The 25587-nt window shown below is 49.2% G+C and overlaps 9 protein-coding genes across 9 annotated transcripts, besides 7 other annotated features; all 9 read left to right on the plus strand.

Annotated features, from left to right (window-relative positions):
- Window positions 1–58: 58 nt before the first annotated feature.
- Window positions 59–3229, plus strand: Tb11.02.0900 (hypothetical protein, conserved; the record flags this gene model as incomplete). The annotated part of the gene is made up of 1 exon (XM_823330.1): window positions 59–3229. One exon carries the CDS (start codon window positions 59–61, stop codon window positions 3227–3229), a length of 3171 nt encoding a protein of 1056 aa, XP_828423.1.
- A 331-nt stretch (window positions 3230–3560) lies between these two features.
- Window positions 3561–5213, plus strand: Tb11.02.0910 (hypothetical protein, conserved; the record flags this gene model as incomplete). The annotated part of the gene is made up of 1 exon (XM_823331.1): window positions 3561–5213. The coding sequence occupies one exon, from the start codon at window positions 3561–3563 to the stop codon at window positions 5211–5213; it is 1653 nt and encodes a 550-aa protein (XP_828424.1).
- Window positions 5214–5758: 545 nt separating this feature from the next.
- Window positions 5759–6376, plus strand: Tb11.02.0920 (hypothetical protein, conserved; the record flags this gene model as incomplete). The annotated part of the gene is made up of 1 exon (XM_823332.1): window positions 5759–6376. One exon carries the CDS (start codon window positions 5759–5761, stop codon window positions 6374–6376), a length of 618 nt encoding a protein of 205 aa, XP_828425.1.
- Window positions 6377–7201: 825 nt separating this feature from the next.
- Tb11.02.0930 (hypothetical protein, conserved) lies at window positions 7202–8794 on the plus strand (the record flags this gene model as incomplete). The annotated part of the gene is made up of 1 exon (XM_823333.1): window positions 7202–8794. One exon carries the CDS (start codon window positions 7202–7204, stop codon window positions 8792–8794), a length of 1593 nt encoding a protein of 530 aa, XP_828426.1.
- Window positions 8795–9697: 903 nt separating this feature from the next.
- Window positions 9698–9726: a microsatellite.
- Window positions 9727–10298: 572 nt separating this feature from the next.
- Window positions 10299–10398: a sequence feature (T-rich).
- Window positions 10399–10759: 361 nt separating this feature from the next.
- Window positions 10760–10835: a microsatellite.
- Window positions 10836–10861: a microsatellite.
- Window positions 10862–10903: a microsatellite.
- Window positions 10904–12063: 1160 nt separating this feature from the next.
- Window positions 12064–12098: a microsatellite.
- Window positions 12099–12372: 274 nt separating this feature from the next.
- Window positions 12373–14562, plus strand: Tb11.02.0940 (hypothetical protein, conserved; the record flags this gene model as incomplete). Its single annotated transcript, XM_823334.1, has 1 exon — window positions 12373–14562. One exon carries the CDS (start codon window positions 12373–12375, stop codon window positions 14560–14562), a length of 2190 nt encoding a protein of 729 aa, XP_828427.1.
- A 682-nt stretch (window positions 14563–15244) lies between these two features.
- On the plus strand, window positions 15245–16141 carry Tb11.02.0950 (hypothetical protein, conserved; the record flags this gene model as incomplete). Its single annotated transcript, XM_823335.1, has 1 exon — window positions 15245–16141. One exon carries the CDS (start codon window positions 15245–15247, stop codon window positions 16139–16141), a length of 897 nt encoding a protein of 298 aa, XP_828428.1.
- Window positions 16142–16985: 844 nt separating this feature from the next.
- Tb11.02.0960 (endosomal integral membrane protein, putative) lies at window positions 16986–18809 on the plus strand (the record flags this gene model as incomplete). Its single annotated transcript, XM_823336.1, has 1 exon — window positions 16986–18809. One exon carries the CDS (start codon window positions 16986–16988, stop codon window positions 18807–18809), a length of 1824 nt encoding a protein of 607 aa, XP_828429.1.
- Window positions 18810–19362: 553 nt separating this feature from the next.
- Window positions 19363–19404: a microsatellite.
- A 328-nt stretch (window positions 19405–19732) lies between these two features.
- On the plus strand, window positions 19733–21868 carry Tb11.02.0970 (hypothetical protein, conserved; the record flags this gene model as incomplete). The annotated part of the gene is made up of 1 exon (XM_823337.1): window positions 19733–21868. The coding sequence occupies one exon, from the start codon at window positions 19733–19735 to the stop codon at window positions 21866–21868; it is 2136 nt and encodes a 711-aa protein (XP_828430.1).
- A 760-nt stretch (window positions 21869–22628) lies between these two features.
- On the plus strand, window positions 22629–25025 carry Tb11.02.0980 (hypothetical protein, conserved; the record flags this gene model as incomplete). Its single annotated transcript, XM_823338.1, has 1 exon — window positions 22629–25025. The coding sequence occupies one exon, from the start codon at window positions 22629–22631 to the stop codon at window positions 25023–25025; it is 2397 nt and encodes a 798-aa protein (XP_828431.1).
- Window positions 25026–25587: the final 562 nt, after the last annotated feature.

Here is a 25587-nt window from a genome sequence, read left to right on the forward strand (position 1 = left end):
TATAAATATATGTGTGACCGTGGATGTATCATCTTTCTAGTCGGCAGGCGAAGCGGATATGAACAAGGCGGGTGTGTATTCTCTCCGCACTGACCCTTCCCTACAGGATTACTACGACGCCTGCGCAGAGGGGAGTGGAGATGAGGGTAATGGCAGCGGGGATGAAAGTGATCAGGATTCTGGGAACTACTGGCGCTCCACGCGGCGCTCGCCGCTTCGTGGCAAAGCCCGGCTAAGGCTTTACCAGCGTGATTCCGTCCAGAAACTGCTGCGCGATCAGGGCTACTTCGCGAGTCGGGGCCCCGAAGCGGAAGCCGCAGCCTCTCTTCTCTCTAGGCCTCTGGTTTTTGCCGGTGGGAGCCACGAGGCAAACATGTCGTGCTCAAGACAGCTACTTCCGCCATGCACAAGCAATGACAGTTACGTTCCCACAACGGAAGAGCGACTCATTTTTGATGCACTGTGTGCGCTGCGCCAATCGCCCAGTACAAGCTTTGCTGCGTCAGCAGGCCCCGAGGGAGCCAGTAATCTTGATCGCCCGGCCGTCTGGGCGCTACGGAGGGATGTAATGCATACTGCGTCATTGAGGGGAATCTCTCTTAGCGTCCGTTCACTCGTGGATACGATACTCACTGGTTCCAATGAGGTGGCACGGGCCGAGTGGCAACTTCAGTCTATTTCAACATCCCTCTCCAAAGAAGATCTGAATACAATGGAAGATGCTTTCACCGATTATTCCGTAACTACCAGTGGGGATGAGGCATTAATGTTGGCGTCACACCTCGTCCTCCGTCGGCTCTGCGGCATTGTTCGAAGTATCATGCGGGATGTTTCGATGTTGGCGCTGGGTTTCCTGGAAGATGAAGAGAGACAGCAGAGGCAAACTAACTCCTCAAGCTTCACGTACCATAGGAGGATGGAAATAGAAAAAGGCGTTGAAGAGGTGCTTCTTCCTCTGCGGCGGTGCATTCACATAATAGACTGCGCTTGCAAGCTGGAGGAGCGTGCAGAAAGCGAAACGGGCGAAGAAGATGACATAGACTCTATCGATCGTGCTTCAGGGTTGATGGACTACCTTATTGTTCGGATGAGTGCGCTTCAGGACAGTAGCACGATGGATTTATACCGGTTCTACATGGTGCTTTTGATGTTCTTCAGTTGGCCGTACGTGCAGCTCATAACGTCTGCTATTTTTGGTTTCGTGACGAAGATCGATTCGGACATGTGGAGGTCGCGTGTGCCGCGTATCTTCCGCCTCTCTTTTTCCCATATCCGTGTGGGGGAGGACCCCCGACGGGGTCAGAAGGCAGCCATCCTCCCAACGGATATACTTTCTCACGTCTTTTTGTGCGTTGGACATGCTCGACCGGAGGGGCGGCGGTGGTCTGGACGCGATGAGGGAGAGGGTGGGCACCAGCGGCAGAGGCAGTCGTTAAGCCGAGCCGAGAGGCGGGCCGCATATGGGTCAATGATGTCGTCGCGTAGCTTCATTCTTCATAGCTTTGTTGCCTTCGCTCGGCAAAGAGCGCTCAAGGGGTGGCGGCGCAAGCGAATGGCGGACCATCACGCCATCTCTGGTTGTGTAGAGCAAGACGAGTGGGAGTTGTGTCGGTTTGGGCGCCTCGGATCTTCTGTTGAAGGTGGCGCCACAGATGCGTTGCCGCTAGCGTTGTGTACTTGTCATACAAGTGCGTCCACTCCCGTTGGGGTTGGGGCAACAAAATGGGGGCTTTGCGTAGAAAACTACAAAACTCATCACAACATTGCACTCACCGATGGTGACAGACAGGAAAAAAGTGCGACTGGGGGGCGCTCGGACCTGTGGCTGCACCCGTTTATCCCGGCTGCTAGATGGGTGACAGTAAGTCTGCTTGTCCCCATCGCGCAAGTTGTGCAGCGGTTGCAAGAACGAGGACTGACCGACTTGTTGTCGGTTGCTGTCGTGCCTCCCTGTGTTAATAGCAGCGATACCGCTGACTTCGACGACCGCAATGAAACGGACGATGGGGCTCATATGGTCGAAGAGGGCAGTAGTATGGGGGAATTTCCCTCTTTGAAGTCAATAAACGCTTTGCAAGTGTACAGCAGCGTCTCCGACCCGAGTGAAAGCCGTGCAAGTTTTCGCGACTACATGTCGTTGTTCATTGATATTGCGCTGTGTCGTGACACAGAGCGCATTGTGCACAAATTTCTGTATCGTCTTTTCACAGAGTCGCATTGGTGGTACCGTTGCGGTGAAGCGGAATACGCGTGCAGTGGGACCGCGTCTAGCTTCATTTCAAACACCTTCGCGGAGGCGATTAAAGAACATCCTCTCGGGCAGTTTGTTCGCCTCTCCGTCGCACCCAAGTTAGAGGTTGTAGATGAGAATGACAATGGGAGCACCCGTGTTGATTGTCAGTCAGAAATGCTCCGCACTTTCGCCGCGTTTGAGCTCGTCTTTACTCTCCCGCCCGATGTTGATCTTATACTTGTCCCCCGATATCTCTCAGTTGAGTGGGATGAGAGTGGAGATGTGCGGGAGACTTACACCTCCTATTTTTGGAAGCGGCGGCAATGCAGCGAGGAGCGAACAGGGCAACCAGCGGAATTGACGGATGCAACAGGGCAGCGGGCGCGAGATAGCTGGAGTTACTGCTTTGGTTACCTGTGTTCGCTTTACTACGCCCAAATATCACTTCGAGAGCAAAGGAAGCGACTGCAGCGGCAGGACGTTGACGAATACAACAGCGCAGCAGCGCCAGGTGAGGCACTATTCGGGTACCGTCATCGTGCTGTACGCGTTATTAGGGGCCTTGGTAGTGCCTACTTCGAGCTTTCATTTGCAGTTGATTGCCTTCTTAGTTTCAATAAAAACGTGGTAACTGTTGTGGCGTGCGAAATGGAGAAACTGACGAGAGTGGGGTCCGCGAGTTCTTGTATAGCCCTGTGCCAGAGCCTTGACGCCTTGCTCCTTCGACTGCTCATTGTCTGCTTTCCGGAAGGAGCCAGCTCAAGTCTTGCGGGCGCATCAGCTGCCAAAACTTCCATTACTAACTCTGTTACTGCCCTGCTAGTAATTGCTTTGGACCCAGCAAGTCTTCCGGTTAGACGGGTGATGTCGTGCACACGCAGCGCCGTCGAAGCCCTTGTGGCGGTTGTACGGACGCTTCCAGCATCATCGGCGGTCCGAAAGCACGTCAAGCCGCTGTTGGTACTTCTCACTTTCAACCGATTTTACGGTGAGTAGTCTCTGCTGTAGATTTCTTGTTTGTGTAGACAGGCGGGTTACTGTGCCGATATAACTCTTGCCGTCACAGAGCCCTTATCCCGGCGCAAAGCGTTCCCGGGCAGCGGCAACTGTGCGTATCCCGCACTGGTGGGAAGATACAAACGATATTACTGCAATAAATTTCTTTGTGTTTGAATTTGCCGGTAGTTGTTGCACTCGCCAATTCGTTGGTGATTGTTACTTCATCACTTCCCTGTCTTCTCCTCACATCTATTATTCCCCTCCAAGTGTGCTCCGTCCGCGCGCAACCCAATTGAGGCCAAGGAGTGCGCTCAAGTACTGTCCAGTCATGGTGCATAACACCTCCACTGCGCCTGATCCAGGGAATAAGGAAGATGACAACGAGGACTTCCTCGCAGTGGAAGAGGGGGAAATGATGGAAGAGGAGGGTGAAGAAGAAATGAGTGAAGAAGAGGTGGGTGGCTTAAGCTGCGTCGGCGCCCTTGTCAGCAGTTGTGGGAATGAAACTGTGCTTTTACGCAATGACGTGTCAGAGTTTACCCCTGCAGAACTAGAGGAGCTGGGACGCATGGAATTTGCTGATGACGATTATTACGGGAACATCCAAATGAATCGGGAGGTTGACGCAAAAGGGGGTGATGGCTCTAGTGACGACGATGACAGTCCACAAGTTGGCAGTCATATCCACGGTACCCGTAGTCTCGTCAGCAGCAGTGGAAGGGTGTCCGCGATGCACAGTGCTCTTCGCCCCAAAACAGAGGCTGGGGGCTGTGCTTACAAGCAATGTACGTTGACGCAGCTTCTCCCTGCCCGGGGGCGTGTGGGTGGAACTGATGCCATAGTAGATGCAGTGTTGCAGCAGCAGCAGTTGCAAGTGGCCGATCGCGGTCTACGTGACACGTTACCCATTGAATGTTTCCTCAATCTCACGCATCTGTACATGCAGCACAACGAGGTTGAGTCACTCGAAGGTCTTGTGCTACTTGTTCAGTTGCGTGTTCTCGTCGCTCACCACAACGCTGTCACGTCATTACGTCCCATCGCTGTGCTTCCTGCTTTGAGCTTCATTGATGCCCGAAGCAACAAAATCGAGGATGTAAACCCCATGGAAGATTTACCTTGTGACTCACTGAAGTACTTGGCCTTACTCGACAACCCATGCTGTAATGGGGATCGCTCGGTAGATCGCGAGCAGATTATGAAGGCTTGCCCGAAGTTGGCAATGCTTGATGACGTGCCACGGGACCCGTCGGCCGAAAAGGTGACTGGCAGCGAAGAGGAAGAGAATAGCGATGAAGAAGATGGGTGCAAAAGATGGCACGCAGTCAGTGAGACTCCAACCGGCTGCAGCAAGGGCGTTTCCTCGCGCATCCACTTATATCGGTCTCTGAAGATGTGTGAACCGCTGCCCGTGTCAGTGCCGTCCCTGGAACCCATACCAGTCACCTCACAAGACATCGACACAAACAGAGTGACAACTACCACAGACCGACTCTGTGAGCAACTTAGGCATCGCTCTAGCGCCATACGCCGCATGGCGGGACACCATGCATTAGGTCAGACAGAGGTCAGCGACCCTGTGTGGGATTTTGGGAATCATGTTGAAAATGACGGTGATTCCGAACACCGCAGTAACGGGAGGAGGAGACTAGATTCACCAGAATCCACCCTGTCATTAACGTTGCCGCCAGAGTTGGAACAGGAGCGGGCGACAAAGGCTCGTCTTTATGATGATATTCGCTTTGCTCTGCAGGCGGATGACAGGCGGCTCCGGCAGCTCGCGGGGGTTGTTTGGGACGACGTGGACAAAGTGTTGTCAACAAGGCAGGCACTGGTGGGCCACCGACGCCATCGAATGCACACGGCGCATCAGCAGCCATCCGATGCGTATGCAAAGAGCCTTGAGATACTCAAGCACGAAAATCGTGTAGCCAACTTGGACAAGTATAGGAAGCAAGAGAATGCCAATGCACCGCAGTAGTTGATTACCACTCGTTCAGTCTCCCGATTCCTTCCATTCCATAGAAGCAAGTGTATATTTGTTACTCGGCATATGCGATATATATGTACATGTATCCGCACTGGCCGTACCCTGTTGTGCAACTAAATATACTTGAAGCCTCTCATTGGGGTGGTTTCCAGTACTGTTTTTCTCACTCTTACTAATATTGCCATTATTTGCATCGACTTGATAATCCTTGATTTTCTTTGTGGGCATCGGTATCTGTTTCCTGTGGTTCTTTGTGTGTGTGTGTGTGCTTTACCCTTAGCTTCCCTCATCTGTTTACTTGAATTTCATTTTTCTTTTCTTTTGCTGTTGAAAACGTTCCGGTTTGACTCTCAATGTGCTGAAACAGTACGAAGTGTGACTTGAGTCGATTCCCCACGCGCGAGAACCCGTCTCCACATAAGATTTTGACGTATTGCAAGCGCGCTGCGGTTGGTCCGGAACCTCCAACAGCACTGCGGGGACTTGGTGTAAAAAAAAACGAAGGGAGGGTGAAACATACCCTCGTACTCAAGTAAATGAAACCGGAAGGTGCAAAAGGAGCGGTGGTTAGTGACGACGTGGGCGGTGACTCCGCCAACTTGGCCTACTGTTCTGATCGCATCACACTCTTAAGCCGAGCGGACATTGAAGCTTTCACTTGTTGTAGTAACGGTGCAGGTGGTGGTGGCGCGTCTAATTCAGAGAATCATAACGGTGGTTGTGGGGGACTTGCGTCAGAGGCTCAATCAGTGGATCCCTGCAGCACTTTAGACACATGCATAGCGGCACTTCCAATGTTCTTGCAATCGGAGGCGCTGGTGCTACGACGACATGAACAGCAATTCAGGCATCACATGAAGGAGCTGGTAGAATTGACTGAATGTATAACGTTGCTGTGTGATGGGTCGCTACGGCAACACGCGGCCGCTGTTGCGGGGCAACCTGCAGAGCAGTCGGCAGATGCGCAAAGGGCGGAAAGTGCTGCGTTGCACCGTATGTTGCACCGGGCGGAGGAATTGGAACGCTACGTGCGCGCCGCAGCTGTGGAGCGGTTGCGCAGTGCGCAACGGATGGTGCTAGCGGCTAGCACCACGAAGCGGAGGGAGAAGGTTGGGCGAAAGTCGGCAGTACGACCCCCGAAAGCAACGAAGTAGTACTGCACAAGCCCAAGACAGTGAAATATATCCACGCATCGAGATGTGAAGTGGTAGTCGTAGCAGTGCAGCACGGGGTTTTCGTGTCGCGTGCTCCTTGGTATTCACTTACGAAATTGCGGAGTGTACATGTGTATTTGCTGTGGATGCGGAGTGGTACGTTTCCAAAGGCCCTTTTCTCTGTTGATGCTCTAGTTACGTTAAAAGGGGAGCGTGTACGCCTTCACCGGTACACCAGGAGTGCTAGTCCCTCAATTTTCTACTTCATTTCTTCCCCACACCCCTGTGACCATTCTCTTTGCCAGTGTTATTGTTTAGTCCTTCACCCTCAGTAGGTTCCGTTATACAGGGTTAAGGGTAAGACTAACTTTCGTTCGCATTGTGGTTTATTGAGACAAGGGGGAATATACAGCGAACACACGTGCCAGTTTCGTTGCTGTGTCTTATTGTTTTCATTTTTCTCCACTATATTCTTCCTTGCTTATTGGCTCCGGTTTGTACTTCTAACGAGTGGAGAAAGAAAAGGGGGGGAGGTTACCAGGAAGGTGGCTTCGTTGTTTTTTCCCTTCGTTAAGTTTCTGTTGGGGGAAGGGCTGCACACCTCATCCGTTCATGTGGGAGGGGGAAAGAAGGTTGTGAGGTGGGAAGGTAAAATGCTTGAACCCTTAACGAAAAAAGAAGGGAAATACGCTGGCGTGCACCTCTCTCCACCTTATTTCATCTTTTTCCATCCAATCATTTCCTAGGACCAACTCGAATTGAAAGCATCCGAGGACAGATAGAAAAGAGGAAGGAGGCAAAAGAATTCGTGGCTTAGTTTGAAATATGGTGTATGAGTTTGTGCTTGAGCACCAACCCGAAGCTGTGGGTACGGCGGTTCTTAACGTAATTCCGAAGGTGCGCCAGCCGCCCAAGAAGTCAGATGGTGACGTGCAGGAATATGCCCTTGCGCGCACCCAAGTGCCAAACCAATGCGCTGATGGCGGGGCTCAGTGGACAGGGGTAGAACCGGGTCCTTCTATCACTTTTCTGCCACAGCATATTCCGAACATACATTTCCAAGAGCGGCAACAGCAGAAGCAGCCATCGTTGCGCGTTGGTGGCGTCGCTGTCTGCGCTGACGTGGGCCAGGAAGGGCTTGGCAGCAACGCGAACCCAGTCATGCACGGCAACTTCGGCACAAAATCGCCGATTGGAGGCCCGCCGAAAACCACTACTCTCCGGAAGACACGGACGAATAAGCCATACACCAGCCTTGTTCCGTTCTCCCCTGAGGAGGAGGAGCAAGAGGGGAAATACCGGAGGGATTTTGGACACGTTCGACCTAGTGAACAGGAGCTGATGAAGGGGCAACAGCAGTGCTTTTTGGGTCTTTATCAACGCCAAAAGGAACAAAGAGGTTCGCCAAATTGGAACCAGCAGGTCCAAGTGCTTAGTAGTGTGAAACAAGCACCTCAGTCGGATTACAAAATACAGGTGGGCAGTAACAGTTGTTCCAACCTTACCGCTCTGTCTTCGGTACCAAGTGAGTGCTCTCCTGTACCGAAACCGCAAGTGCTGCAACAACAGATGAGTCCACCTCCGTATTTTGGTCCACAGGAGGACCTGCATGGTTGGCTTCCTGGAGATGGTATGCGGAGTAACCACAGCAGCCACATACCAAGTGGGTCCATGCAAATGAAGTCACGGTGTCGTGGTGGTGTGAACGTTGTAGGCAACGCTTTGAACCCTCAGGAGTACGGCAGGAGCATGTCCACAAACTCTGGTCCGCAGCCGCTGGTAGGGGTGGTGCCCAATCAACGACAAGAACAACAACAGTTGCAGTGGTGTGAGTGGCAAGGGGCACCCGGACCGCATGCAATGGTTCCTTCTGAGTCAGTGATGCCACCGCAGGCAACCAACTCCGCGATGCCACAACATGTACCCGCCTATTATCCTCCACCAGGTGACGGCGGTTTCTCCGCTTTCCCCCAGGGCAATCGGACGCCTCAACACAGCGACCCGTCGTGTATGTCCATGAGTCCCACACCAGCGTGCGGGCCGTTTCTACAAGACCGCTGGGCCCATCCACGAGTCGTGAACGAACCACAAGTGCAGTGGCACCCTGCACCCATGCCCTACCCTCTTCCGCCGTCATACAACAGTGAGGGTAGTCGGCCATCAAGCCTCTCTGTCTCGGTGGAGCCGTCTGCATACAACATGGAATACCATGACAACCAAAGACATATTATGCATCATCCAAACTCACAATGGGGTGGGGGTTGTGACGGGCCGAGGTTAACAGCAGCAACGCCCGGCTATCCATCACGTCGTGGGGGGCATGACGTGATGCGATGCCCTCAGTTTGTGCCACCACGTGGACCTGTCGCCCAATGGGCGATGGAAAGGACTATCGGACAGGACATGCATCCGTCTTAGATCCCACAGCTACACCAGCGGCTCCGACGCTGAAGGGACATCTGAAAGGGTGTGGTGTCGAAACACGTCGCGGGATCTTTTCAGACGACCCATTGAGTGAGGGGAAAGGGGGGAAAAGAATGGAAGAAGGTTAGCAGATGGAATGAACGAATGGGTCGTGTCAGGCATAGTGTGGGCGATGGAGTTGTCATGCTTTTATCGGTCGTTGGTGGTTAATATAGCAAATGTTATGGTGCGGCCAATTGCTAGAAGGGAAATCGAACAGGCAACAAGTATTGTCTGTGCTCCGTTTAGCCCACTTGTGGACAGCAGTAGCAGGCTTATATTTACCATGCAGGGCTCTGCATATTTCGCGTTGCCAGTATGGAAAAAAAAAAGTGATGAGTAAACGGAAGGTGGAGGAACTTCCTTAACGAACCGAAGGGGAACGGTAGTTGCTAGACATCACGTGAACCAGAGATTTGTTCTCGCCGTACACTAAACAAGGCGTTATGTAGAAATGAAAAAAAAAATATAAGCGAAGCCCATGGGAGAGGAAACCTGGGAAGGGGGAGTTGATAAAGTCGGAAAGCGAAGGGGCCTCATATCTTTCTAGTGGCGCGTTTCCACATCGCATGGAGTTGTCCTTTTATCTCCATTTAACTTGCTCTCTTTTTGTTTCTTTCTTCTCGGTTTTATTGGCCCTCTTCATTTCGCTTTGCACTTCTTTATCTTCTGCTTCCCGTTACTTTTCCCTCCTCCTTACTACCGGGTGCAACGATTCCTCTCTCTCTCCGCTCGTTTTTTTCTCTTTTTATACGTTGTTATTTTTCGAACCTCGTTTGTTATTCCTTTTGTTTTTTTTGTTTCTTTATCTTTGGATGCGTGCGTGAGTTTGCTGTCCGTTAATTTGTTTACTTCCAGTATATATATATATATATATATATACGTATGAAGGTTACTGCGTTTTATTTTAAAAGAAAGTTGTTATTCGGCCCTTTTCGTTTTTACGCTCTTATGTCTTGTGTGCTTATGCTGTCGTTTGTTGTTGATTTTCTTTTTATTGCAATGAGCCTGCTGATATCAATTTTTGACATCATATTCGTGTTGCCAATAAAAATGAAGAGATGAGATGAAAGTAAGGAAGAGCACAGAGAGGCGACAAAACACTTCAGTTTGGATGAGTCAAGCGAAATTACTCGATGTTATTGAGAGAAATAGAAAGTAGAAAGGGAAAAGGACACGGAAGAGGTTCTTTAGTGTTGCTTTTGCTCTACAATTAGTTTCAACCTATTTGTTTCACTCGTTTATCTATTTATTTGTGGTGAAGGGTTGAACAGTGATGACGAGAGGAATATATATATATATATACATATTTTCAAAAAAGGAAAGGAAAGGAGGTGTGATTTAAAAAAAAAAAAAGGAAAGCCGATCACAAAAAGGTGCAGTGTCGTTTCTTTCATGTTCCGTTTGTTTGTTTTTCGATGAAAATTATAACGAAAAAAGAATAATAGTAATAGCGTTGTTTGTCTTTTACTTTTATTTCAACTTCGTTGGTTTGGTTTTGTTTTCGTTTCAGTGTTTTTTTTTTCTTCTGTGCGTGCGTATGCTCAGTTTTTGTTTTTTGTGCATGGGGGTAAAAGAGTGATCAAAGACACGTGAGTTTTTGTTTCCATTTTGTTTTGTTTGTTAAATAAAGAAAAAGAGGGAGAAAACCGGAATGTGGAGTATAACTTAAGTGCGGTCATATGTGTGTGCGTGTATGACTGTATTTAAATAAATAACAAAATGAAAATGAAACAACAACAAGGCGCAAACATGTGAGTATTCTCCCGGAGACGAAATGAAATAAGGAAGATCCAAAACAATACAGAACTCGCTGGTAGCAAGAGGTGCAAGAAAAATAAACACACAAATGCTTACAAGGAGAGGGTCCAGTTTCGCTATATGTATTAGTTGTGTCAATGTTATATTGTGGTTTCGTGTTATTTTTATATATATTAATATATTTTCATGTATTTACTTTTATATATTTTTATTTATCCATATTTTCATACTTTACTTGTATTATATTATATTATCTTATATATACATTTATATATGCGTGTACGTTTGGATATATGTATACATGCTTTACTCGTTCTGTCTGTGTGTGTCTTTCTTTTTGTGTTTACTTTGGTTTCTTGCTGGTTCATGACTCTGCGGTCTTCACCACAGAAATGTGCCTGCGGTGGGGGGAAATTTATACATATTTTTGTTACTTTGATAAAAACAACAACAAACAACAGCAACACAAAAGAAGAAAGGACAAAAGGAGTATATTTAAAAAAAAAGAAACCGGGGAAAGCAACCGCGCTGTATGTATGATTGGGCTAAAAGCAAGAAAAGATAATGGTAGTTTGTATTATTTTAGCCCCTTTATTTTCTTCGACAGGTCGATTCGGTTTTGCGGCGAGTGAAGGCCGAAGGTTTTGGCATCCAGTTGATTGTTTATCTTTTTATCAGGCGTGCACTTTGCCGACACTGTCTGACGCTCATTTTTTTTTTGTTTTTTGTCTTCTTTTACTTGTGTATTTTCCCAACCTCGCATTTGATTCGTATTGTTCTTCTGTATTTCACTTATGTGGCACGACTTGGAAAAATATGAAAAAAAAAGGAAACAAAAGGGGAATTGTGAGCCGCAGAGAAAATTTACATGTTACTGTTGTTGACGTTGTTTGTTTGGCTCTTGGTGACTTTTTTTGTGTGTGTGTTTGTCACCTCTTTCATCACCGTGACGAGTCTCCCTTCTTTGATGTTTAAAGAGAAGAAAAGGGGAAGGGGAAAAAAATGAAAAAGGAAGAGAAAAAGTAACTTGAAGGAAAAGGGATGCTCTCACGGTTCTTTGCGTTCGTTTATTAGTTGTGTTGAGGTTTACTGGTGTTTGCTTTTTGTCATTCCCCACTCATTCCTTCCTTCTTTTGTTGTCTCGGCCATGTTTCTTTTTTTTAAAAAAAAAAAACTTCGTTGTGTGCATTTTTAACACTCGTTACCGTTACCGTCCCTAACATTTTGTTTACCGTTACCCATCACCAGAGCGGGGTTTTCACGAACCATAAATACAATAGCTCCTTCCCCACCATGTCAAAAAAAATGACGGGCAATAAGGAAAGAAAAATGAAAATACAGCGTCGCATCAGTTTACAGGAATCGTAACTGGAAGCAAGGGAATTGAGTATTGTGGAAGAGAAATGGCTGTATTCATGAGACAAACACGTGGTCTCGTACGTGTATGATATGTAAGTGCATTAATATATATATATATATATATATATATATATATATACGTGATCTGTGAGCGTGTGGGTGGAGGTTGCTCATTGCGTTTATGTGTAAGATTGGAAAATGAGGGTACTTGAAGTTCTTATCACTCACAAAAAGGGATTTGGATAGCGCTTCGCGTGGTGAAATAAAAAACGATGTATTCATCCCGTGTTCATTGGCATTAAATTCTGCACGAACACGCAGAGCGGCTCTGTCGAGTCAACATTAAGCGTGACATGCGAATGGGGAAATGTGATATCGCTATTGAAAAATGAATATGCTACCAACGCGTTCGGATGTTGCAATGCAAGTTTTATATTACCCTTTTCCTGCATATCATTTGTAGCCGTCGCCATGTCCCTTCTGTTATCCTTTGTTTTTTTTTTTTACTTTTGTCATTCGGCTATAAAAGATGCATGTGGACCAGGCGTAATGTGTTTCCACTGATGTCTCTACGGGACGCAGCGCGTGCCCCTGTTGTTATCTCACCACAGGCAAAAAACGGCGGACCATCGCCCCTCAGTCCGACCGCCAAAGAGGAATGCAAAAAGAGCGATTCAATTGTCTCAATGAATTACACATTGATTCCCGGTATTATGCCTGAAGAAGCTGTAATGATTCTCTCCTGGGCACTGTGCATTGACGACCCTATGGCCGTGTTTGGTAAGGAAGGCATTGAGGCGTTCAGGCAAGTGGAATATTTTTTCGCTGGCACAAGCGGCGGCCGGTTATTTGTTTACCCGCTGGTACCACCGGCAATGCGGCCTTTCCTCCCAAGTGATAACTGGGAGTGGTTGCAGGGTGAAGGGGTGAAGCAGAAACTGTCAGTGCCTTGGAACGCCGGACCACGGCGTTTGTTCCATCAACATCGGTACGATGAGCCGGTAACAGCCATCGCTATTTTGGGGCGGCTGGTTGTATCCTGCAGCACGGACATGTATGTGCACATGAGTCTCTTTCACCCAACACCACATCACATTCTCACTATTCGACATCCCTCCCCGCTGCGGTGTGTATTACTGTGGGAAGGTGCCGTGTTTGCCTCACGGTTGTTAGATTCACAACGAAGAGCACAAGTGGCTTCTGCTGAGTGTTGTGTTGTTTACCTCATCACCGGAGACGATGGCGGTATGGCCCGGATTTGGCGGTCCAACGTGGAAGCAGGTGAATATTTTCTAGTGGCTGTGTTAGCTGTTGTTACCAGTACATGCTACGTGGGCTTCGCTACACCTTTGCATTACATCGCGCGTGAGGATGCCGATGCCGAACACAGCAACCGCAGACCGACGGCGGAGACAACGCGACAAACGAAAGCAATTTATTCACTTGCCGTCGATGACGACAGAAGGCTCATCGCCGGCGTGGAAGGCGGTGTTGTTGTGTGGTCTCTTGCTGATCTGCCGTACAAACAAAAGGAAAAGGATCATCTGCTGTGCTGGGACGAGAAGCGGATGGTGATGGAACCTCAAGCGACGTCGACGTTGCGTATTCGTGGTCAACGACTGATGAACATGACAGTGTGGGTGAAAAGTGCAGCGTTTACTGAGGAATGCCTTTCTTCCTGCCGTATCGACCAGCGGGGCAGCAGCAGCTACGAGAGAGGGGAAAGCACAAATAACCATGCGGGAGAAAGTGTCATGAGGGATGCGGACGGGTCTCGAAAACCTCCTTTCCATACAGATGCTCGGTGGAGCAGTTGGAAGCCCAAGTACGGGACGCACGTTGCAGGTGGCCTCGATGTAGGCGTGGTAAGTAATGTTGTTTGTATGCCGTCCCTTAACGGTGACAACCTCGATGAGAGGGGCTCTGCAGAATCGCTGCTCCGTGCAGCGTGTGCGCCTATAATATTTCCTTCACTGAAAAACATTGTGCACTTTCCTTTGTGGGTAGTGGAACCTGTATTTGCCCCAATGCGTATTTTATCCCTAACTGGAAGCATCTGCACAGCACTCCTCGTTCTTGTGCCTAGCGGCCGTGTTGTTACCGGTGGTTCGGACGGTGTGGTAACGTTGTGGTTGTGGGATGTCGCAGAAGCAACGTACGTACGGGCCATAGTTTCGGAGAGACCTCAATCCCACAGCGGTTTGTGCCGATGTCTGACGGCTCTACGCGAACCAGATATTTTTACCTCTTGTGGTTATGAAGACGGTATAATAAAGGAGTGGCACGTGTATGACGAACCGGAGCTGCTTATTCGCCTCGAGCGCAGTTTTGCTCTGCAGTCTGAAAGCTCCGGTAAATCTTCAACTTGGCCTGCCGAGCAGAAGCAGCAGTCATTTGGTGTGGGTGTGTCATGTGCTGTCTCCTTTCCGGCTTTTTGTGCCTTGTTTGTTGTCGGTGTTGATGAATGCCACATTAACACATTTGGACTGTTGGAAGTACTGGGGTGTAAGCCGCCCCCCGACTACATCTTCGACGGATACAAAACGGTGCGAGTCGTGCCGTCAAGCCATGATACCCACGGTATTGACAAGTGGGGAAAGTGAGTTGATAGATGGAACCAGAAGGGCTCATGGGGTGCCGACAACAGCGAAGACTGTTAGGCGCGCGTGGGTGCACAGTTCGTGATGGTATGAGGAGGTTTTCGCTAATACTTTGTCACACACCGCTAGTCTACTTATGAATCACTTGGCGCGGTGCCCAGATTCAAAATTACCACGAGGCTCTAATAATAAGGATAATATTGGAAGGTGGGTGTTCCAGCGGCTCCGAGGCCCACCAAATTGCTTTGAGTTTGTTTGTTTTGTTTCGGTGGTAAACTCTATTTACCCTCTTTGGTGTTTGGTTTTGTTTTATTTGTGGTCGTTCTTCCAGCTTTCTTTAGGGAATTCTCCCCGTTTCACATATGCACATAGTGGTATGCATGGCACGCCATCATGATTGTTCGTGAAAACACCGGCCATTTTTGTGTTCTCTCATTCCTTCTCCTTAAGAGGGGTCACCCTACTTTCTGCACGCGTGCTCTCCTTTCGTTTTGATGCTATTATGGGTTCTTGTCTTTCGTATTCCTTGATTTTTTTCTTTTTGATTTAATGTTTGTGGATTTACCATAGCGCTTAGGTGGGCGAACAAACTCACACACCTGTAAGGGAAAATATCTCTTCTCCCTTCCCCGTTGGTCTGGTGATATCACCCGCCATTCTCGTTCATATAAGCATATAGGCAGGGATGCTGTCAGGTGCAGAGGAACTGATCTCTGACCTTTTCCGCCGTACTTCTACCACATCCAACGCAGTCGAATTTATTCTCAGTAGCAACAGTGCGGCGTACCATGATGTTATGCAGCGAATCTGCAACAGTAACCAACCCCAATTAGTTAAAGGTATTCTACGCACTGCACAGTCGCTGCTTCCAACAGAACTCTTCCAAGTATTTGGGAAGTCGGTAGTACCTGTCTTATTGCTCTTTGCTCCTGCCGTACTACGCAGAGTTGGTGAACTTCTGGCGGCACCAAAAGAAACTCCACTTTCAACATGCGGTGAGTGGGATGCCTTTACTTCTTTTATTACCGGAATTCACTGCAAGCTGCTCGCTTCACCTGAATGTCGCGCCACCAACGTTAGGTCCCTCCCTCCACCACCCGTAGCCGCTCGGCATACACCATCATGGTCGAAAGTGTTCCATGGCGAAGAAAATGTGTCCGAAGGCGTGCCGCCACCTCAACCTTCTACTGACTGTGAGGTTAATGTTACTGCGATTGGAACCGATAATTACGGTTCATTGTTGTGCACGATTGTCTGTGGACTTTCACACCTTCTGGCTTGCGTTGCAACTCCACCGTGTGTCATCGGTGGTCCTGGTTTGACCACATTGTGTAACGAGGTTATGCGGCTGCTATCGTCGACACCGGTTTTTTGCTACGCTTCAAAAGACGCAAACCTGCAAATTGCATGTGTCTCCCTATTGTTGTCTGTGCTGAATTTGGGGAAGGCAGTGCAGGGGTGTGTGGCATCATCATTCATGCCAACTATGCGACGGTGGTTTGATCTGACATTATATTCAGCTAACGCCGTCTGCATCCAGTTGCTGTTTCCTTATATACTGCACGCGAGGGCGCATCGTTAATTTTTTTTTTTTGCAGGGGGGAGCACAACACGGTTGGTAGAGGGCGGGACAAGGAAGAAAGAGGGGGAAACTGCAGATGCTCATTAAATCTTTTTGGATTATCCCCCGACCCGCTTATTGACGCGTGGGATGTAGTGCAGTGTAGTACAAATGCACGCAGCAAAACATTGCTGCAGGCCGACTTACTTCCTGCTGGGACTTGATCTGCTGGCAATTGCACCAATGAATTCACACCAGTGCGCATATTACTGCTGTTGGGCACCACCAGTCATTGTCACTGATTTACTGTCCATCCTAAACGTCACATCAAAGTAGTGTAGTGTTCTTGGTTACTCCTTGTATAGTGGTGATTAACTTCAATTGGTGCATACGCACACATAAACACACGCAGGGGCGTGTTACGGCTCTGCACGCGTTGTTTATTTCCTTCTTAAGAAAAAAACCTACCTTGGGATCGGCATTAGTTGGCATGCACCAGTTCTTACCGCATCCGTTATGTTCTACGCGCATCATCTTGCTTTGATTTGTTTTCTTGATTCAGTTAGACTTTACGTCAATTTAACCATACTTCTTACCTCTTAATTGTCTGCGCTAATGCGTACAGAGCGACTGCGGTGTAGAGTGTTTTCTTTTTTTTTTTTCTTTGCTTGTTTTCTTCCTCATTCAGAGGAAGCAAAGTGCGGTTACCGTTAGGTGGCTTTGGGAGGGGGAAGAGAATAATTAGGAATCAGCAGGGGTGACTTAACGTTTATACCCCGCTAAACTAATTCAGTAAAAAAGGGGGGAAACACGAAACACAAAACGTTAGATCCACAACAGCAATTTTCCTTCGGCACCAAGCAGCATGGGCAAGCAGGGAAATGTTGGGAACATACGTCCCGCAAGTAATAATGTGCGGACATCACTACCGCTGTTATTAGCTGTATTGCTTCCCATATGCCTTGTGCGTGCGGGTGAGGATACAAACACCTATAAAGCTGATGAGCGGGTGCGAGTGTACGCCGGTCAAATTGGGCCACTTCATAACACATTTGAGACGTATAGCTTCTTCCGCACGCCAGGGTGTCCTCCAGCGTCGTGGAGTCGGAGGTCTTCCACACTCGGTCAAGCACTTACCGGGCGGCAGCTACAGGAAATGGGGGTTAATGTACGGTTTGGTAAAAATGTGACAGGCGGTGTTATGTGCACCTTCACACCGAAACAAGCAGACATCAAGCGTTGGCGCAAAATGATTCAAAAGAAATACGTCTATGAGCTATACGTGGATGAGTTGCCCATATGGGTGCTGCTTGGTGAGGTGACTCCGGCGGGCCCTGTGATTTATCTTCATCGTAGGTTTCATATTGAGACTAACAAGAATCAGATCGTTCACGTTACGCTGGAGGCAGAGCAAGGGACAGTGTTAACGCAGGGGCGCGACTACACTTTCACATATTCTGTCATCTTTACGGAATCCCAACTATCGTTTGAGGATCGCTTCAAGAAATATGTGGACCAGAAACTATTCGAACCGCGGTTTAGGTGGATTTCGGTTATAAACTCGGTGATCCTCGCTTTGCTACTTTCCATAATTAACATATTTATCGTCTCACGCGCCATCCACGCTGACTTGAAGGGCGACGAGGATGAGCTGGGCATTGATAGTAGCTATGGCCTCGTAGAGGGTTCCGGTTGGAAACAACTCAGCGCTGACGTGTATCGCGTGCCGCCGTATCCGATGGCTCTCTGTGCACTCCTCGGCACAGGAGCCCAACTTCTCTTAGTTTTCGTGGCTATGATTATGTCAGCAGCCTTTTACAATTCGCGGCACAAACCCACGTATGGGGCGGTGACGGTGGTGACGGAGGCGTATGCCCTCACAGGGTTCGTTGCAGGATACGTTTCAGCTTCAAAGTTCGTCAGCTACACTGTATACAAACCGGCATTAGCAAGCCGGTGGATGCACTGCATGTATCTTACCATCGCCGCATTCCCTGCTGCCATTCTCTTCTGCGGTGTTTCAACCAATGCCATCGCATACCTGTACGGATCAGCTCGCGCACTTCACGTGGGCGGGGTGGCGTATGTAGCGCTTATATTGGTGTTTCTGTTTTGTCCCACGGTAGTTGTCGGCACCCTAACTGGAAGGTATATTTTCTGGCGTCGGTTTAACGCTGTGAGCAATCGCAACAGTTTGCCACACGTAAACCAGATCCCCCGCCTGGTGCCGAGGCCGCCCTATAGATTGTTATCACGACCGTATCTCATTCTTCTTACAGGTGCGCTGCCCTTTAGCTCTGTGGTCCTCGAGCTCTTCTTAGTGTTTAGTTGTATTTGGATGAACAAACTCTATTATTTGTATTACTTTTTACTAATCGGTTTTACCATTTTTCTTGTCATCGCATGTTTTACATCGGTCGCCGCCACGTATTTACTGTTGAATATGGAGGATCATCGTTGGCAATGGATGGCATTTGGGTTTGGGGCATCAACGGGGATTTTTATTTTCATACATGCCACATACTTTTACTTTTTTCAGACGTCGATGAGCGGGATGTTCATGTTGGTGTTTTATTTCGCCTACTCGGCCCTATTTTCCCTCGCTATGAGTCTGGCGGGGGGCTGCGTTACATTCCTCGCCGGCTCGCAGTTTGTCCAGAAGATATACACTTCGGTGAAGCTTGATTAAAACAGTGCGCAGGGTCCAGTAGAAAAACCTGAAGGGCATGTGGAACATGAGACTAAAAGTGGGGCAACAAATGTTTGTTTTGACCACTTCTTATTTTTTCCTTTTCCCTCCTCATTACCGAAAGGGGAGGGGAGAAGGAATGCACTGCAGGGGTTTGCATATGTGGAACTGTGTGTGCAAACTTAGTGCGGGGTGTCAGAGGTGGGAATCCCCCAAATGAGAGAGGTGGAACACATATCCCACCGTGTGAAATGAAGAGGGGAGTATCATCTTGTGGGGACTGTAGGTTCAGACGGAATGCGATTTTGAGACGTGTGTGTGCGTGTGACCCGTCGTAGCCCTCGCATTTACTTGTTGTTGTGGCTTTTAATTTAACTTGCCGTCGTGATGTTTTTGCTGCTGTTGTCGTTGCAGTTATATGAAGTGGGGCAGTGGCCAAGCCCCCATTTTAACCTTTCTTGCATTTTGTTTCTTAACCGAAATGGGTACAGAGCCGCGGTGGTTTAATTTACGGAGGGGGGCAGGATTTCACAAGTCCGTAGCCCATTCAACTTCGTTATTGATGTTGTTAATTTTCGTTGTTGTTGTTGTTGCTTCCCTGTGCGTACCTTTCACAGTGTCTAGTGCTGCGCAGAAGGTAAAGAGAAAAAACGAAACGGAGATTTGGAAGCCTCCCTCAACGGTGGCTGCGGTGCTGGCCCTCGACAGGTGGCTGAAAAGCGTAAAGTATCGAGCATAGTAATACACTCCCCAGTGACAGAAGTGCAAGATATAATGTGTACATTAATAGTCTTCACAAAATTCTGTTTCCAACAGCACTTCTCTCTTGTTTGTTTTTTCCTATTACTATTGTTTTCCTGCATCTGTCACGAAAATGTGAAGGGACAGAGAGCGTGTCTGCATAAAAATCTCTACCTTACGGAATGCAGCAGACCGAAAAGCGTGTGGGTGGTAACTGTGACGATGATGAGGTAATAGCTACTTATAACGTGTACGCTTCCTCTTTTGCACAGCAGCAGCAGCAGTTACACATATTTCAATTCCCCTTAAGGTGCAGAGCTCGTCCCTATGAGGCTAACGAAGTGCGGCTCTTTGCAACGGAGGGTCTTATTCACAGCGACGAGGACTCAATTGCCAATAGTGGCTCGAGAGTGGGAGGAACTACGGCCTCCACACCGCGGCAAGAGACCTTCGGAGCTGTGGCTCCCGTCATCCATCATTCGTCACGACTGACAATGCACTGTCATATCGATACGTTTGGCTCTAGTTCCTTCACTGAGCCGCAGCAGGATCATCGACTAGACGAGGACACCCAACGTGCGGAAGAGAGATCTAAGCACTCATACAACTACGCTCTACAGTCGCATCCTTTCAACCCTCACTGTGACTACATGGTGGGACTTATCGTGGACGGCGTCGTGCATATCACTCCGGTGACGAGCATCCAGCAATTTACCCCCATTGTGAAGCCGCCTGATGCGAGCTCGATGCACCGAGTAGGTGATGGGTTTCTCAGCGTGCCTTCGGTGCCGATAGTTCCCGGTCTTGCCGTTTCGGACCGCATAACCAGGGAAATGCTGCGACAGCGGAGTGTAATGCTAAACAACGATGCGGACACTGCAAAAGAGCTGCAGTACTTCCCTATACAATCCGTAGAAAGCATGGCAATGCGGCGACGATTGTGGGACCGCACGGGCGCGTCGCACTGTTTCGCAGGACCCGCGGGTTGCGTTGGGAGTAACCCTTTTGGTGACAGCAAAGACGGCCATAACAACGGGCCGTACGTCGGGCCGCGCACGGAAGACTGTTTTTTCCCACCGGAACTTCTTGTATCCGGTGGGATTACAGGTGGCGAGCACGTCGTTAGTGGTGACAAAATGCTCCGGCGCTACGCCAACAGGCGTAGTCTTGTTGACCAGGTGCATATCTACTTACGTCGCTGTCAGGTGCTGACGCTTGATAAGCTGCGAGAGATGGTTGTTCCCCCTGACGGGGCCTTCTCTGGTGGTGCTTCTTCAACAAACCAATCAAAGGTACAGGAGAGTGTGACAGATGGACAGCTGCTCGCCGCTTTGCGTGATGGTGCCATATGGATGCACGGTGTATGGGTGTCCAAAGTTGATCCAAACATGCGGGGTAACGCAGCTGCCCTACGCGAAGTTGTTTTGCTACACTTCTGCGAGAGCCCCAGTGGTGCCTTGTCCCGTGCACGGCTTAACGCCCTCGTAAGCAGCAACACGTTAAAACGTACTGTGAAGGAAATACTGGAAAGTATTGCTACGTTGAATAGCGGGGAGAAAGACCCAGCACTGCGCGTGTGGCGGCTGCGGCACGTACCAGCCGATCCAATGGAACGAGCCGCATTGCTGGAGGTTGCGCAAAATGCGTACAGACAGGAAATAGAATTCCAGACCATGCAGTGCAAAAGGCTTCACTCAAGCATAATGTCCCACCTTGAGGTGATCAACACCGGTAGGTTAGTGACACGTCTTCACTTTGTCAGTCGGGGAGGGGACAGAGGTGCAGAGGGCCCGACGGGGGCAGTAAACACAGCGGTCAGTACTGCAGCGGCGGCAGCAGCCACCACAGTGGCAACAAGTTTTACCGATAATGAACTTGCCCCCATCATCGCATTTATCCGACGATTGTTCCTTGAGCACGGAGTGGTGAACAAGCAGCGTGCGAAGGAGTTAGTATTGAAGGCAAAACAACAGAACTATCCCCATGCGACGAATGCAATGCTCAGCGCGGCGCTCCAGAGATGTGTTCAGCCCTTCACGGACGCAACGTGGGTATTGAAGACACTGGAGGAGCCCGATGTGGATCGTCACCGCCCATTGATACTCGAAACCGCGCTGGAGTTGGTCAACTTCGGGATCAGGCCGTTTAATGCTTTATTAGCGCAAAAGCAACAACAGCAGCAGCCGGATGGAGAAACAGCTGGTGCCCGGAAGGAGGACATGCAGAAAGTTGTTTCACGTGTGTTAGCTGAAATCGCGGTGTATCAATCGCACGAGAGGCTGTGGCACCTCAAGAGTGGCAATGTCATTGGACAGTGAGAGCATCACTTCGTTTCTACGGAGAGTGGGTAAGAAGAAAGGGAAGGCGTTATCAGCACAGGGAACCGCGATCGATCACGGTCAGTATTGGCATGGTTAAATGAAAAGGAAACAACTAAAGGGGAGGTGAAAGTGGTTATAACGGTCTGCGGCTCCTGAACAAGAGGTAATAAGAGGGTATTCGTGTCCGTGATGTTGCTCGTTCATCTTGGTCTATAACTTCTCTCCTCTACTTCCCAGCCCTTTTGTGGGATGCGTTTAAGCAATGTTGTGCATTTCGGTGCATCTCTTCTCGTTTATATGCGTGTGTGTGTGGGGGGGGTGAAGATTGTTGTTCTCCCTCTATGGAACACTATGTGTTGAATTCGAGGTATATTTCTTCTTAATGAGTACATCCCCCCTGAAGCCCCCCCCAAAAAAAAAAATGGTTTTGTTCCTGCTGTATTACCTCTCTTTTTTCCTTTGTTACACCTCGTCACAGTGCGAAAGCGAAGAGTTGAAGAGGGAAAAGAGAAGGACAGACAATAAGCAGGGGGAAAGAATATCCGTATTTAACCGAAAGGGGAATAGCAAGGGGGAGTTAGTGAATACTGGCTGCGCGTTGCCACAGTTGCGGACACGCACACGCCCATTTGTACGGATATTTCTACATCCTTTTGCTTAGTTGGGCACTTTCTCGAGTAAAACAAGAGGGGGGTGGCTGGCGTAAAAAGGACCTCTGTTGATATCCATCGCGCCTACACATAGGTTTCGAGTGACCATGGACACCCTTACGTACGTGTGCAGGGAGTGCGAAGCCAGCGCGTTGCGCATTGAGGTGCCGTTAATTTCAGTTAAGGCAACCGCTTTTAACGATGACGTACCCGCGCTGATTTCATCCCACCGCCGGCTGCTCTGCATGAACATGAAGCAATCTAACCGCCTTCGTGTTCTCACACACCGGGGAAGTTACGCGGAGGTGGAAGTGGGCGCTACAGTACTCCGCAACCTCGTCTCCTCTGAGGGGTTACTGGAACACTGCTATTTTTTCGCAGCCGGTGGTAATGTGGTAGCGCGACTGGCCCCCATCAGGCAGGCGAACGGGGATGTAAAGATCGAGAAACGTGAGGTGCGTCTGCCCGAAGAAGTATACGGTGTAACTGTGGGTTACGGAGATATCGTGTATGTACTAGGGAGGTCTTGTGCTTTTGAGGTGCATATGGAGTCATCAAAAACGTCACCAATTGGACTGGCACCCCGCACTTTTGTAAAACATTCGGTAATTGGATATCATCAACAGGCGAAATTACTGTTAGCGCCGGCAAAGGCGAACTGCCTCGACCTCGTATCAGCAACAGCCGGCACGAGCGTCTTACCGAAAGTCTGGGAACCGCACGCCAACTCGATGCCAACTGCCGCATTTTTCTTCCAGAGACGCAGTTTTTCGAATGAAAATTCGGATAACTTGTTCATTGTTACTGCGTCTCATGGCAACAGGGAACTCCGATTGTGGTCCTACAGCCAACGGACGAAGACATTTACTCTCAAACAGGACATATCCATCACTATGGAGGACGATGGAGTGGTGGATGGGGACGAAAATGCTTTTCTTATTAGCTGCACACCCACAGAAGAGTATATAACGCTTTGCTCAAAACAGCGTCCTCTTGCTGTGGTGCTGGAGCTCAACCGCAGTAGTTTCAAGGTCGATCGTGTTACTTCGTGGAGACTTAATGGCCCCGTACTGGGAAGTGTGGCAGCTGTTAGCAAGATGACAGAATCGGCGAGCAGCACATCTGTCGAGTACCAGGTGATTTTAACCGTCCGCACGGCGACCGGTTTTTATGGAGAAGTGCTGGACGTAGAAAAGCCTGCGGAAGCATCCAACACACCTTCACTGAGGACAAACTCCGCCTCCTCGTGGTTTCCGAAAAACGAGGCGGCACACATCGGTGGGACAGAGATTGCTCTGCCCACAGCACTGACATCGGTCTCTTCGTCCGTCTTGGGTGACAAAACGACAAACGCCGTGCCACAGGGAGTTGCATCTAACATTGTCCGTCAACAAGCCTCTCAGTTCTGTGAAACGCTGCGAAGCATTGATGAACGAGTTGTCAATTTGCAAAAGCATGCATCGGAAGCGATGCGCCTCCTTCAAGAGGCATGGGAGCGAGAAAAAGCACAGACAATCGGGCGCGAATTTGCCATTCGTAACAAAGGCAGGTTGGAGCAGCAACAACAAGTAGCAGGACAATCTACCGATAACCTCACCCCCAGGCAGCAGGAACTACTGGAGGAAATCCGTTCTATTGTGGAAAAGTCAGAGCAGCTGGCCGTAGATACTGCCACCGAGGTAGTGAAGGCACAACTTTCCCGGCGCCTGAAGGACGCCGTAGCGAAGGGTGCAAAGGAGGCAGATCAGGTTGAGTTGAGCTCCGGAACCCCCATTGTTCGTTCCACGGACAGCATGCGCCTGTTCAGCAACGGCGTGGACGCTGCCGTACGCACACTCGTTCGCGCAGTAAAAGGATACCACAAAACGATGAAAACTGTCGTGGATTCCTCATCAGCTGCGACAGCTAGTTGTGTTGCTAAAGCCAGGGAGTTCACGGCGTCCCTGAACCGTGAGAAGCAGTTACTTGCATCGGAATTGATGGCCACAATGGAGGTTGTGAGGCACGGCGGAGCACCGACCCAGCCGGTGGATCCAGACGCTCTTGTGGCGCGGGCAATCGCGCTAGCAGAAGCAAACGATTGGGTCACCTCCTTTACGACCGTGTTGGGGGCATCTGATATCACTGTCTTGTTGCACTTCCTCGAGAGTGAGGTGTGCGTGAATAACGTGACAGCTATGGTGAATCCGCAGTCGATTACCTTGCCTATATTTCTTAGCCTCTGTCTCCAGTTATCCTTTGAGCTGAATAACTTGCAGGGGCTCATTCCATCGCGTGTCAAGGCCCTTCACGCCTTCTTTGTTGAGTGGGATGATACACTGAAGGATATGAAGAGCAGGGCAGCAGATGGTAATAGCAAACACAAGCCGATGTTTGAGCTGACAAAACGCGAGTTGCGGAATGTATTGGAACAGTTGGAGATTGTCGACGATAAAGCAGTTGACCGATGCAGTCGAAACAATCTCCGGCTGCTGAAGAAACTCATTCACTTCCTGGTGACATGACATCAGCGAAGGGAAAGGGTCGGAGAGGTTGGAGACTAGTAGGGAAAAAACGAAGAACGGATTGTGGATGAAAATGAAAACAAATACAAGGGGGGAAAGAGAAGAAGCAAGGTAAAAAGCAAATATTGTGAAGTTTATAATTGTGGAATGCGCCGCCGCTACCCTTAACCAGCTAGCAAAAGGTACTTGGGCTGAGGAGCTAGTTTTCATTGAAACAGCAAATCGTGATGATGTGTAAAAAGTAAGTGGCACCGCTGCGAGTCGTGATGGTTTGGGCATGAGTTCGACGGTGTACGGTTTGCGCGGAAGGGGTGGACTGCATGAGCAAGAGGCTGAAAGTAAGATGATACAAATTAAGGTAAATAAACGTGGTGACTAGGCGTTTGATCAGTGTGTGTATGATCTAATGCCAAACAGGAGGACGGTTCGCGCACGCAAACACATACACGCATGTGCGTATGCAAGTGTATACATCACACGCGTTTGTGTACTAGGGTAAAGAAGGGTGGGACAAGAAGCGATTGGTCACTTGATTTACCTTCCGACTCTTAATCAATTCATC

Source organism: Trypanosoma brucei, assembly GCF_000002445.2.
Source record: "Trypanosoma brucei brucei TREU927 chromosome 11 chr11_scaffold01 genomic scaffold, whole genome shotgun sequence".
In the NCBI taxonomy this organism is placed as follows: domain Eukaryota; phylum Euglenozoa; class Kinetoplastea; order Trypanosomatida; family Trypanosomatidae; genus Trypanosoma; species Trypanosoma brucei.